The 12,041-nt window shown below is 42.0% G+C and overlaps 1 protein-coding gene across 1 annotated transcript in view; it reads right to left on the bottom strand.

Moving 5' to 3' along the window:
* Positions 1–5,744: 5,744 nt before the first annotated feature.
* HTRA1 (HtrA serine peptidase 1) overlaps positions 5,745–12,041 on the bottom strand; it is a 34,674-nt gene continuing 28,377 nt past the window's right edge. The window contains exons 5-9 of the mRNA XM_082308830.1: positions 11,553–11,585; positions 10,156–10,270; positions 9,969–10,026; positions 8,977–9,072; positions 5,745–6,457 (exon numbers count right to left, since the gene is read on the bottom strand). Coding sequence (XP_082164956.1) covers positions 6,289–6,457; positions 8,977–9,072; positions 9,969–10,026; positions 10,156–10,270; positions 11,553–11,585 — 471 coding nt within the window. The 3' untranslated portion in view covers positions 5,745–6,288. The remainder of the gene's footprint in view (positions 6,458–8,976; positions 9,073–9,968; positions 10,027–10,155; positions 10,271–11,552; positions 11,586–12,041) is intronic.

Genomic DNA, 12,041 nt, shown 5'->3' on the forward strand with positions numbered 1-12,041 from the left:
GAAGAGTCAAGGTGAGAAAACTTGCAAAGCAAAGCAAGGAATTGATTCCCTACTTCCCATGGGCAGCCAGGTGCTCAGCCATCTCCAGGAAAGCAGGGCTCCATCACACATAACAGTGACTTGGGAAGACAAACGCCATCACTCCGAACATCCTGTCCTTCTTCTCCCCCCAGCTTTATGTGCTGGGCATGAGGTCGTATGGTGTGGGATGGCCCTTTGGTCAGCTGGGGTCAGCTGTCCCGGCCGTGTCCCCCCCCAGCTCCTTGTGCCCCCCCAGCCTGCTCGCTGCTGGGGTGGGGGGAGAGGCAGAAAAGGCCTTGACTCTGTGTAAGCACTGCTCAGCAGTAATGAAAACACCCCTGTGTTATCAGCACTGTTTTCAGCACAAATCCAAAACATAGCCTCCTACTAGCTACTGGGAAGAAAATTAACTCTATCCTAGCCAAAACCAGTACAGAAGGCTTTGGGAAATGGGAGCAACCAGGCAGCCACAGCAAGACCCCACAGCTACCACACAGACACAGCCTAAATCACAGCCTTCTCAATCAAGAACACCTCACACCTGTACTTTCCTCTGCAGAGCAGTGATCTGCACCATTAGCTCCATGCCAGAGGGGAAAGGAAAGCTATTCTTCCACTGCAAGCAGCCATAGCCCATGAACAGGAGACCCCATGCGTGCCATCTGCCCCAAAAACTCAACAGGGGCAAGCAGGATGATGCAAAACTTCGCTTCTCATGCAAGTGCTGCAAAAGAATTGTTAGCTGGAAAAGGTCTGAGTTTGCAAGGTTACCCTGGAGTTCAAAAAAGAAGATGGGATTAATTAGTCCTAAGTAATGGTGCTTAAACTCTGCACGCTATGGGGCTTCAAATGAAAGCAAGGGAGCACGTAAGAAAAATGCAAAGTCCAGGATCAGATCCAGTGCTATAATAAGCCTATTTGTTTTAATAGCAGTTAAAAGGATAAACCTAAGAAAAAAGCAGTGAATGTGAATTAAACTTATGAAAGGAATGGAATGGAGGAAGAGAAGGAAGACTGGTTTGGTTTTATTAGTAAGAGGGACCAATCGCTTTAATTATATAAGGGCACATAGCAATAGGACAAGGGGTAATGGCTTTAAACTGAAAGAGGGCCGATTTAGATGAGATAGAAGGAAGAAGTTCTTCATGGTGAGGGTGCTGAGGCACTGGAAGAGGCTGCCCAGAGAAGCTGTGGATGCCCCATCCCTGGAAGTGTCCAAGGCCAGGCTGGATGGGGCTTTGAGCAACCTGGTCTAGTGGAAGGTGTCCCTGGCCATGGGAGGGGGGTTGGAACCAGATGATCTTCAAGGTCCCTTCCAACCCAAACCATCCTATGGTTCTGTGACTCTATTCAGGGAAGGTAGTTTCATGTGTTTGTACACAGTCTTTGAACAGAAAATCCTTTCTGTACTAAAAGAAAAAAAAAAAGAAAAAATTAACGGACAATGTTTTCCATACCCATTTTTCATCTCAATCTGCTTCAAAAAATTTCTATTTATCATAGATATTCATAGGAAATTGCTGCGTGGAAGAGCCAGACCATTTCAGCCACGTCTGCGCAGCGAGTCCAGCAACAACAAGTCCAGATAAACCAAGCAGCTGCCACCGCACAGTGCCCTGAGCCCACGGGCGGCTGTCACACAGTCCATTCCCTCAGATATTCACACTGCAAACTTTCTGAACATCACTGTGTTGTCTCTGCATAAACACTGAACAGAAAAGGAATGAACAGAACAAATATTTAATTTTCCTCTCCAGCGTGTTATGCAGTATTTCCAAGCTACTAAAGTTAATTCTTTACCAAATTCAGTAAATTTGACTCTCATGCTTTAGCTCTGATTCATTTTCTCTCTAATCAATTCCTAATTTTTATCCACTTCCTCAGAGAGTTTATGGGGACAAATACTGCAGTACCATGACTACTACTAAACGAAACCATGAAAATTGGAGGAAAACTTTCCAGAAAATGCAGATTAAATCGATGAGCTGCTCTGGTAGCTTTCTTCCTCACTTGCTCTGTCCAATTAGTCAAATTACATATGCACTGGGTTTAGCAGTAATTTTGTGCAATAAATAACACTTAACAAATCAAGTTATTGCATAGTCACAGAGTAACAGTGCAAAGAAGCTAAACTGGATTCATTCCTGTGGGTCCAGCCCTGACGTCCCAGCATCTTGCACAAGAGAATGGGGTTTGGGGGTTGAGAGGAACAAAACAGATGGAGTGTGTCAGACACCTGTACAGCACAGCTGGACACACAGCGCAGGATGTACAGACGTACAGCGTATACACACTAACAATGTAAAATCAGCAAAGCTTTCTGCTACGCATTTCTATACAGTCGAGAATGACGATGCCCTTCACATTATGGCTGATGCTACCAATCCCTTCGCTTCCAGATAACTTTATCTGATGCTGGTTGAATTTTGGGATCTGGATGGGAGGTTGCCAGGCTGAGGTTTGCATCCTAAAGTCGAGGGTACAGCCAGATGAGGCAGACCTTTAGCCATCACTTCTCTGCCTGGCTCCTTCCTGTCTCTTCGGGACGTTTCTGCCTCTCGGTGTGAAGAAAGCCTCACAACAGCTTGCTGACATTTAACTTCAAAGTCTGACTTAACGTCAGCCCAGGGTGTGATTTCGGTTTCCTTTCAGTGACTGTCATCAGCAGTGCTAACAGGGAGGGAGTTAGAGCAAAGGGAGGGGGAAACTGAGTAAAGGATGCCAAGCCAGATCCTTATTTTCTGGCTGTAAGAGGAAACAGTGCAAAATAATATGGGAATTTAGGAACAGCAGGAATAATCTCAAATATAATTCAATCAAGGAGATCCCTGGAACCTCCGATGAACATTTCTTTCTTCTCACTCCAAGGACGAAAAGGACTCCTGCAGTGACCTACCATGGCATGCAAATAAATACTCGGTGGCCCTCATCAGTCACTGCTCTGGACGGAGACTGCTGCCTTCTTGACCACCACCAGTTCTCCTGCGTATTTGCAACTGCAGTTTTCATCACCTCTACACTATTTTTCTCATATACGATAAGAACATGTATATAATCCAATGCCCTACTAGATGTCTCTCTCTCTGTAATTTGGAAAGATGTAGTTTTAAAAATATCCTCAGGTTCCTTAACATAAATACAAAATACTTCTGGGGAGGGAGGGGGGGGGGGGGGGGAAGACAAAAAAAAGTCCTCTGGTATTGAAACCACAGGACCTTACTGCTTGGCACATAAGCCACAGAAACCAGACAATTGTTAGTCATGATCATTTCTTTTACGGCTCGAGACATTTCCCTCATGGAATAAGTGAACTAGCTTTTCAAAACTACCCCTGAGCGTAGCCACACATAGCCATCTACTCGGCATCACATACGCAGCAACTCCAGTTTCCATTTCAGACATTCCAAAATACTGAAAATCAAGCCAGAACGTTCAATTTCCCTGATTTAGCGTCCAGCGCTTGCTAAAATTTCCAGGAAACTGATATTTATACAAACTGTGCCAAAGCTATTCTGTACAAAGTATTTTCAATTGCACTTTGGAAAGCACTGTGCGTTGAAGCAACAAAGAACAAAAACCATTCCAAATCTATAACCCAATAATACATCAAAAATACATGTTAATTAATTGTATTAAAGACAAACTTTGCTTCTGTGCCTCTGCTTGTCAGTAATCTTATTTTAAATACTTAAAAAACGTTTAGAGACAATTTTGATTGTAAGAAACCATCTGGGTAGCTGCAAACATGGTTGGATACTAGAAGAGTAATTTCTAAATATTTTTCAGGATAAGCATGTGGTTCTGGATATCTGACGCAAAGAAATTAATTATAAATAATTAAAAAAAAGATAAATCAGAAAACTACTTTCAAATATATGATGGAAAATGACTGGCTGCAATAAGAAACCATCTTGCATCCCACTAGATGGAGCTACGGGCCTTGACTACTCAGCCTAGAAATCTGGTCAAATATTTCACTAAGCCAGTGGTGAAGGAAAACCATTTACAGAAGTCAAGTTCATTTGCCCCGTTCCTATTGCACATGCAAACCTGAGCCGTTGTCCTGCGGCATTTATGCCTCCCAGCAGCAGCTATGTAACGCACAGGCATAAGGACGTGCTGTGCTAGGGACACCACCGGTAAGCCCAAAGTGGCTAGCTAGAAACTAAGCAAAAAAAATCAAAATAATCTCATATTAAGAGACCACAACAACAAACAATAGGAACAAAGAGAATCAACCAGCTCTGTAAATTATGCAACTACTTGTTTTGAAATACAAAGGCAGATCAAAAATAACTTCTTTTTAAAGTTTTTAAACACAATTTCCTGACTTTGGGCCTTTAGTTTAATTTTTGTTATTTGGGTTAGGTGCAGAAGCGGAAAAGGTGGGTGGGATTTTTTAATTCATTTTTGCCAAGAGCTGTATGTCACCACACCATGCACTACACAGGGCGCGGATGGTCTGCAAAATATCATACCACTTCAACAGGAAGCTGAAACATTAACCAACATCGGTAAGATGAACTCGCAGTGCAAATATACTACAAGGCAACTCCACAAGATCATTCTACTTTGCATCTTTCATGCTAGAAAGTAGCATAGACCTTCAGCTCTTGGCACCATAATATCTTGGCAGATTTTCAGACGTGTGATTTACCACAGCGACGGAACAGGTAAATCAGTAATGAGGCGTTCAGTCACGTCAAGTGTCAACGCACTGCCTGACTGTGTAAATTTATAGTGATTCCAGGTGAATAAGGGGCAGACACTGGTGCCTGGGGATACAGAGGCTCCCCAAACTGGGATAACCTGCCTGAAACAGAACTGAAATACAGCTGGTGGGAGAAGGAGCACTGTCAGGGATCCGGGTCTAGAGGATTTCTTGCTGTAATTGCGTGGAATACAGCCCTGTCTTTAAAAATCATAAACTGCCAGTTTCCCAGTTGAAGAACTTTACTTTAAGAAGCAGTTTACTTTCAAGAAGCACTTTACTTTAAGAAGCAGTTTTGCGAAAGAGCATGTTTAGGAATGACAGTCACAAAAATTGTCCACAGCCCTCGGATTTATTCTCCGAGATACCTACTTCAACAGAGGACAGGAAAAGCTGCTTAGCCTATTGTTCACCCAATGAGTAATTACACTGGAATTAAATTTGGTTGATTGTTCTCCCTCACAGTAAGACAATCCCATTCACTATCCAAGCTTCAAGGGCATCCATAAATATATGTATAAAGACTAGTCTCTATGTTAGAGGAATGCTCAATATCCTAGGCAAAACCAGGTCCTATTATACACACACCAGCACTCAAGATTGTGAATAAAACAACCTGTTTGAAAGAGCTTAAGGCCAGATCTACAACGGTTACAAACATCCTAATATCTGAACTAGAATGGTGTGGGATCTGTGATCCACCATATGACAATTTCTATAGCGGACAGATTTCAGGCATTGGTGACATTGTAATTAAAACAATAAGGAAAATGTATTAACATCTGGAAGACAGGCAATCTGCGACAGCCAATATGACAAATTCGAGCCAGCCATGCTAAGAAAAGCAGATGCACAAAAGCGCAAATATAAGCACATACTGAAAAATAAGTGTTTTGGTTTATGGTGATAAAAAGGAGACCATCGGGACATCCTTTCAGGCAGATGTGCTGTTCAAAGAAAAACACTCCACAAGGGGAAGCCAAATGAATCACTCACAAAAAGAAGTGTTGAATTCTTTTAATAACACTAGGAAAATATCATAGTATTAAAATCCTGCGTGGGATCCTCAAAAGGTTATTTTGGCTGGGATTTCTTCGTGTTTATAAACCAAACTCTTTTTCCAAATTGTGTTTTCTTTTAAACCAACTGCTCCTTTACAATGGTATTTCCAGTTAAAACACAGCTAACCTATAAATACCTGAATACCACAACACACATTGTGTGCGTGGGTTTTGTTTAAATCTTAGCGGAAATAATGGTAACTCTATTCAACACAGGGAAGCAAACGTCGAGATTTGTTAAGCGGGGAATGTAACAGCCGGTAAAGAATACATTGCATACATAATACAGAAGGAAAAAAATTATCATCTGGAGTATGTGAAATTACACTGATTTTGCATCTTAAACCTATTAGAAGTTACTCTGTTGGCCAATACTAATCCACTGAACAAGCAGAATGTTGGTCAGAAGTCTAACGTTTCCTGTACCAGCACAGAGAGAATAGAAGCAGTCCAACGCTGTTAAAAGAAAACATGAAATCCAGCTCATGTTTCTAGTTAGGGATCGATTTCTTCAGGAACTACTGTTAACATAACATCTTCGTTGCCCCTGCGTACAACCATGTTCAACGTACTGTCCTTTTTAATAATGTCACTGACATCACTGGCTGAACTTATCGACTGTCCATTGATGCTTATAATCACATCGTTGTCCTTCAGGCCACCACTGAAAACACAAAGCAGCAATGTGTTATTATAATTGCCATTTTATCGTCATTACAATATTGTTTAAAAAAAAAAAAGATTGCTGGATTTTTCCTATGTCCCACCCAAAGGCAGTTGCACAGAGACACAGCGGGCATGCAAAAAGCAATCAGAATTTATGAAGCGGTGAAGATTACAATACAATGCAGAAACCTCAGAAATTGGATGGAGGTACAAGTTTGATGAATCCCATATTTCACTGTCTCTGAAGGAATTCACTATTGCAAATAGCGCAGTAATTCTGCAATAAGGATCCTAGATGCTGGTTTGGTAGAAGAGACAGAGGCATATTTTTCTTTTAAAATAACTGCAACAAGGCATTCATTTTAGAGGGGAAATTTTCCAAGCTTTTATTCATGTATACATAGCAAAGCAATCTGAGTGGCACCGTGTGTTAACACATGAGGAGTTTCAGTCCCAGACCCATGCTGTTCTCCACGCATAGCTTATTGGCAGCCACTTCACCTTACCTTTGCATTTTAACCTTAAGCAGGATAACACACACAGTGATCTAGCCCCGTCACCAAAAATGCATGCGTGTCCGTCCCCTTGCCCACCTGCCCGTAAGCCCTCAGAATCCCTTCTCCTGACCTCAGCACCATACGCAAACCAAAAACAAAACCCTCCCGACTCAAAGCAAGATGGGGCCTGGGTCTCTTGCCCAGCTGCCTGAGACTGCTGCCGGGACGGAGAAATGGGGTGGTGAGGGATACCATCGACCACAACATCTTGCCCGGTCTTGCACAACGATCTGGCTCCAAGTTATGGAAATGTTAACCAAGTAACCAGATCAGACATGATTCAGCCCTTCAGCATAATCCTTCTTCACAAAACCACAGAGCAGTCATCAGCCTCTTCCGCCCGCAGAAAACGTCTTACATGAGTGTCTCCTGCAAGCAGCATGCCTTGCCAACGTTTGCAACAAATCTGGTTGCCTACTGAAGGCATGGCTTAAAACATTTCTATGGGACAAACTATTCTGGATTATCTTGGTCTCTCATGCAGCCTGTCCTCTCGACTCATACCCAGGATGGGTCACTGCAGAACTGCTCTCATCCCCTGCCCAGCAGGGCTACACAACGTGCACTGGAGAGGAAAGCAGCAGAATGGGCAAATCCATAGGCCAGGGGACTAGGAGTGGGGGAGACAGAGCAAACATGGGCTGCAAGTTAATGGCCAGGCCAGCCTTCGGATGAAGTGTCCTGATTTGAGTTTGCCTTCAAGTTACGAGGCTACATTGCCTCACATTTCTTCTGCCTCTCTCTAATGTCCTTCTCCCACTCTCTGCTATTATCTGTATTCCTATAATGATTTTTCTGCACCTTCAGACTGGACCTGCATGCCAAGGCAGTAAGTTCAGTGCCACAATGGAGCAGCCCCATTATTCCTATGCTAACTGCAGTTTAATTTCACATTGCAGACTTACACCAGTATTCTGCACGAACAGCGCTGCCAATAAGAATTTTCTACACAAAGCAGAGATAATTTAGAAAGCAAGCCAGACAGCTAACGCTGTACGCCTTACATTGGCATCCAAACTGTAACAAAAAAATAACATCCAACCATCCTCGCAGTCTCCCTAAGAGATAACATATGCCTGCTCCAAGAAGCTTTCTGCCTACATGCCTTTGGTGCTACACACGCCTCTTCCTTGCCACAAAGATTTACTCTTCTCTTAAATAACCTCTAGTTTCAGAAAATGAATAAAGTTTCCTATTTCCTACCCTGGATTACTAAGCAGTTTTGTATTAACCAAACTCTGAAGGGAAAGTGTCTCCAGCAAGAGCCAGCCAGACCAGTGCCAGTGACCACAGACCAGATGCTGTACTTCAGCCAGGCATCTCGTGAAGCATGGTACCAGGCGAGGTTCTGAGCAAATACTGAATAACACGAAGAAAAAGACCAGTAGGCCAAAACCAAAAGCCCTTCCCCGTAATGTGACTCCTGACAAAGCTCTCACGTGGAACAGTATCTCGTGCCAAGAGAGGATTTCTCCCCCAGTGGAGGCATGCCAGGAGAGCTGGTGGGTTTGCCCAACACTGAGGTGCTTGGGCCGAGATGGACATGTCCATCCAAGCAAAGCTTCTGCCTCGCTGTCCTACAGGAGTGACCAGCAGGGCCGTGGGGAGTGTGCACAAGCAAACATCTTTATTCAGCACTGGCATCGGTACAACAGATGTCTTGGAAGCAATCGCTGAGAAAAATAAAAATTGAGTTTTCACACCCACTGAATCCTTGCCCTTTCAGCCGGGAACGCTGACAGTGCTTCGCTGCAATACACTGATACATTCACAATATTGCCCATCGGGGACTGGACTGAAACCACAAACCAATTTCCAGCAGACAACCTAATAGCTATCAGATGGTTGTAATTTTGTTAATTTAGCATAATCAAGATAGCCAGTTAAGCAGGGAACATACTCCATCCTTACCCCCTTAAGTCAGTGGCAGTGGTTTTGAGAAAAAAGTAGTTCAACTTACGCTTCAGCTGGTGTTTCTGGAATTACTTCAATAACATAGGCCCCAGAGACAACATCAGGAAAGTCTTTATGGCGATCCTTCAGCTCTCTAGCTTTGCTGGAAAATGAACAAACAGCAACAAAAATATTTTGACAAGATGGAAAAAAAAAAAAAAATCATGCATTTTTACTTAGTTAACTCACTTAACATTCACTAGCTGAGGTATTTTACACATGTGGATGTGACCCTTTACAATTCAAATTAACCCTTAAAAGTATTTCAAGAATTATGACCCTTTTTGCATGCATACAGCTTTTTATGCCTATTTCTGGTAAAGACAATCATTTCAATAGATACAGAGGATCTGAGAAAACGTTTCAAAACTTGGTCGTTATTTTAGAACCAGAAGATCCTGAGCTCCTAAAAAAACCCCTTCAGTTTTCAATGCTTGGTTATACCTCTGATCCAGCACCTGCACACCTAAAAACTTCTAGTTATTTCCACAGGACGCAATATCACCTGCTCATGAGCCTCTTCTGGTTTGAGTATGAATAAGCAAGTCCACACAAAAGCTTCATTTTACATTAAGTGAATTGTTTAATGAATATAATTTTGTATAAACGGAAATATGCATGTAGCGGCTGTAAGTCTTGAAAACATACTGTCCTGTTTTCTCCTCGACCCTCATGACAGCACGGGACTGATGGTAACAATGCTAATAGAGCCCTGGGACAAATTCCCGATCACTAACTACTCTCTTCTGAAGCATTAAGGAGAAGAAAAAGCCAGGGAGTTGTTTATAAACTAGCTCGTAGAGTCTACAGGAGAGTTCAACCATGCAGCAGATGCAGAGAAAAAGGCAGCAAAAATTGGCTGCGACGTTGTCACCAGCACCTAGAGAAGTACACGCTGCTGGTTCGAACCTCCTGGTTGTTTCTGCTGATCATGAGCTTGGTCCAAATGCATGCAGTGCCCACACTTCGGGAAGGTGAGGATCCACCACTTTTACTTACCTAGGAGTTAGAGACATCATTCGAATGCCAATGTATTTCTTTTTGGTTATAGCTTTTCCTACAAAAAGGAAAACAGGTCTTGATCAATTGCTTGATCAATTCCAAAAAGAGAGCCTCAACGGCTGTTGACTTTCTGTTTTATTACTATTTTCATATTTTTCTCTTCCAAAGTGGTGAAGTACAGTACCTTTAGCTTGTCTGTCATGGGATTCAGTCAGGAACTTTTTGATTTTATCCGATGGGATAGCAAACGAGATCCCTGCTGTAACTTTTAATGTGTTAATTCCAATGACTTCACCATCCTGGAGAAATAAGAAATTTTTATTAGCAAATGTGAAACATCTTGAAGAGAAATGGATTATTTCTTCCAAGCAATCACAAAGGCAAATTCACACACCATACTCCGTAGCTGTTTTTCAGTTTTCTAAATGGTTTCTTTAAGTCTAATTTCTCTGAATCATCTATAGATAAAAAAACTGTTCTACAATTTTGGAAAACAATGTCGATGTTCGTATCGCCATTAGCAGAAGAGAGGTCAGAATTGGGCAGCTCTCCAGCTTGCAGCATATTCTACAGCCAATTTCAGCCTGTTTATTTCGGCAGGCACCTCGCGAAGCATGGCACCAACCGGCAGGCCAGGTGCTGAGCAAATCTCGCATAATAATATAAAGAAAAATGACAGTTCACCAAAATCAAAAGCTCTTCCCAGTAATGTGACTCCAAGTGAGAATTTCAGATTAAACATCTCTGCTGACACCTGATGATTCTGAAATCTCAGCAGCTTCCTTCCCTGATCTATCCCAAATAAAAACTATCTAACTACAAATTTTAAAATAGAAGTTACTGGCACTGAAATTGTACTGCAAGTTGGGTGAAAAAAAAAATTGCCAGATGTCCAAGACAGAAACTCTGACTAGCTCTTTCTTCTAACTTGTGCCATCCCTCGTTGAGGACCACTGCCTCTCCTCCGTTCGACCCCGCGTACCCGCACCTGAGAGCTCTCACGCAGCAGTTGGGTTTTGCAGCCTGCTTCAGTTGTTCTCTCTTGGGCTTATCCGCAGCTGCAAGGTCAGCTCTGGCTATGCTCTACAGTATCAGCAAATAAACCCTAGTATCCTGAGAAATACAGGGGTTTTTCAACTGCCTCACTGTGATTCAAAATAAAGGGGTAGATATGTTTTTGAATTGATAACCTGAGTTTCAGTAGGCAAAAAAAAAAAGTGCCAGCTGCATGGTATACAGTGAGTGCAAATGCCTCAACTTTAAAAATGTGCTTTTTACTTTTTGCAAGGCATGGGCAAAAAAAAAACCTGTGCATTACACTTGCTCGAAACTATGCAAACCGTAAACACCTTAAATATTGAAATCCAAGCGTATCTTGTGATTTGCCAGCATAAACACAGACAAGTGATTAGTAAGAACCATGTGAATTTGGTGTAGTCAGCCAGATATCAAATGCTCTGAATCACATTTCTGGTGCGGCGTTTTGTTTGTTTGTTTGGGTTTTTTTTGTTTTGTTTTTAAACTAAAAAGTAAAAATTAAAAAGCTTAACACTAAGCAAACAAACTTAAAGAAACTCTTACCAGATTTACTAGGGGTCCTCCGGAGTTTCCATACTGAAAATAAACATATGGCAAGAACATGTTTTAGTATCTACCTCTTAATTCATGGCAAGCAAAACATGAAAGAAATTTTTGAGATATTTCTGTAGTAATTTTTTCATTGTCTACTAAATATGTGCAATAGAACAGTCTTAACATCATCCCTTTTAGCTGAGCTTTGCAAACACTTAGTCCTTCTTCTCTTGCCAGAGTAAGTTAAGAAAGCCAAGGTTTTTCTTTTGTTTTAATAGTACCACACTAGCAACTTAAGATTTCAGGACAGCTCTGGGAACTGTTAGTGAAGATTTCTTACAAGGCCAACAGTAGAAATACAAGAACTATTGTTTTGCCTTAATGCAGAAACAAACTTGAGTCCTTAAACTAAGCTTGGCTTCTTTTTTAGAAAACATGAGGGATTTCGAAAAGATACTCATTTGCCAGAGAATATTGCCTCCTCCCTTGTAATCTGTA

The sequence above is a fragment of the Platalea leucorodia genome (genome assembly GCF_965183815.1).
Source record: "Platalea leucorodia genome assembly, chromosome: 4".
Taxonomy (NCBI): Eukaryota; Metazoa; Chordata; class Aves; order Pelecaniformes; family Threskiornithidae; genus Platalea; species Platalea leucorodia.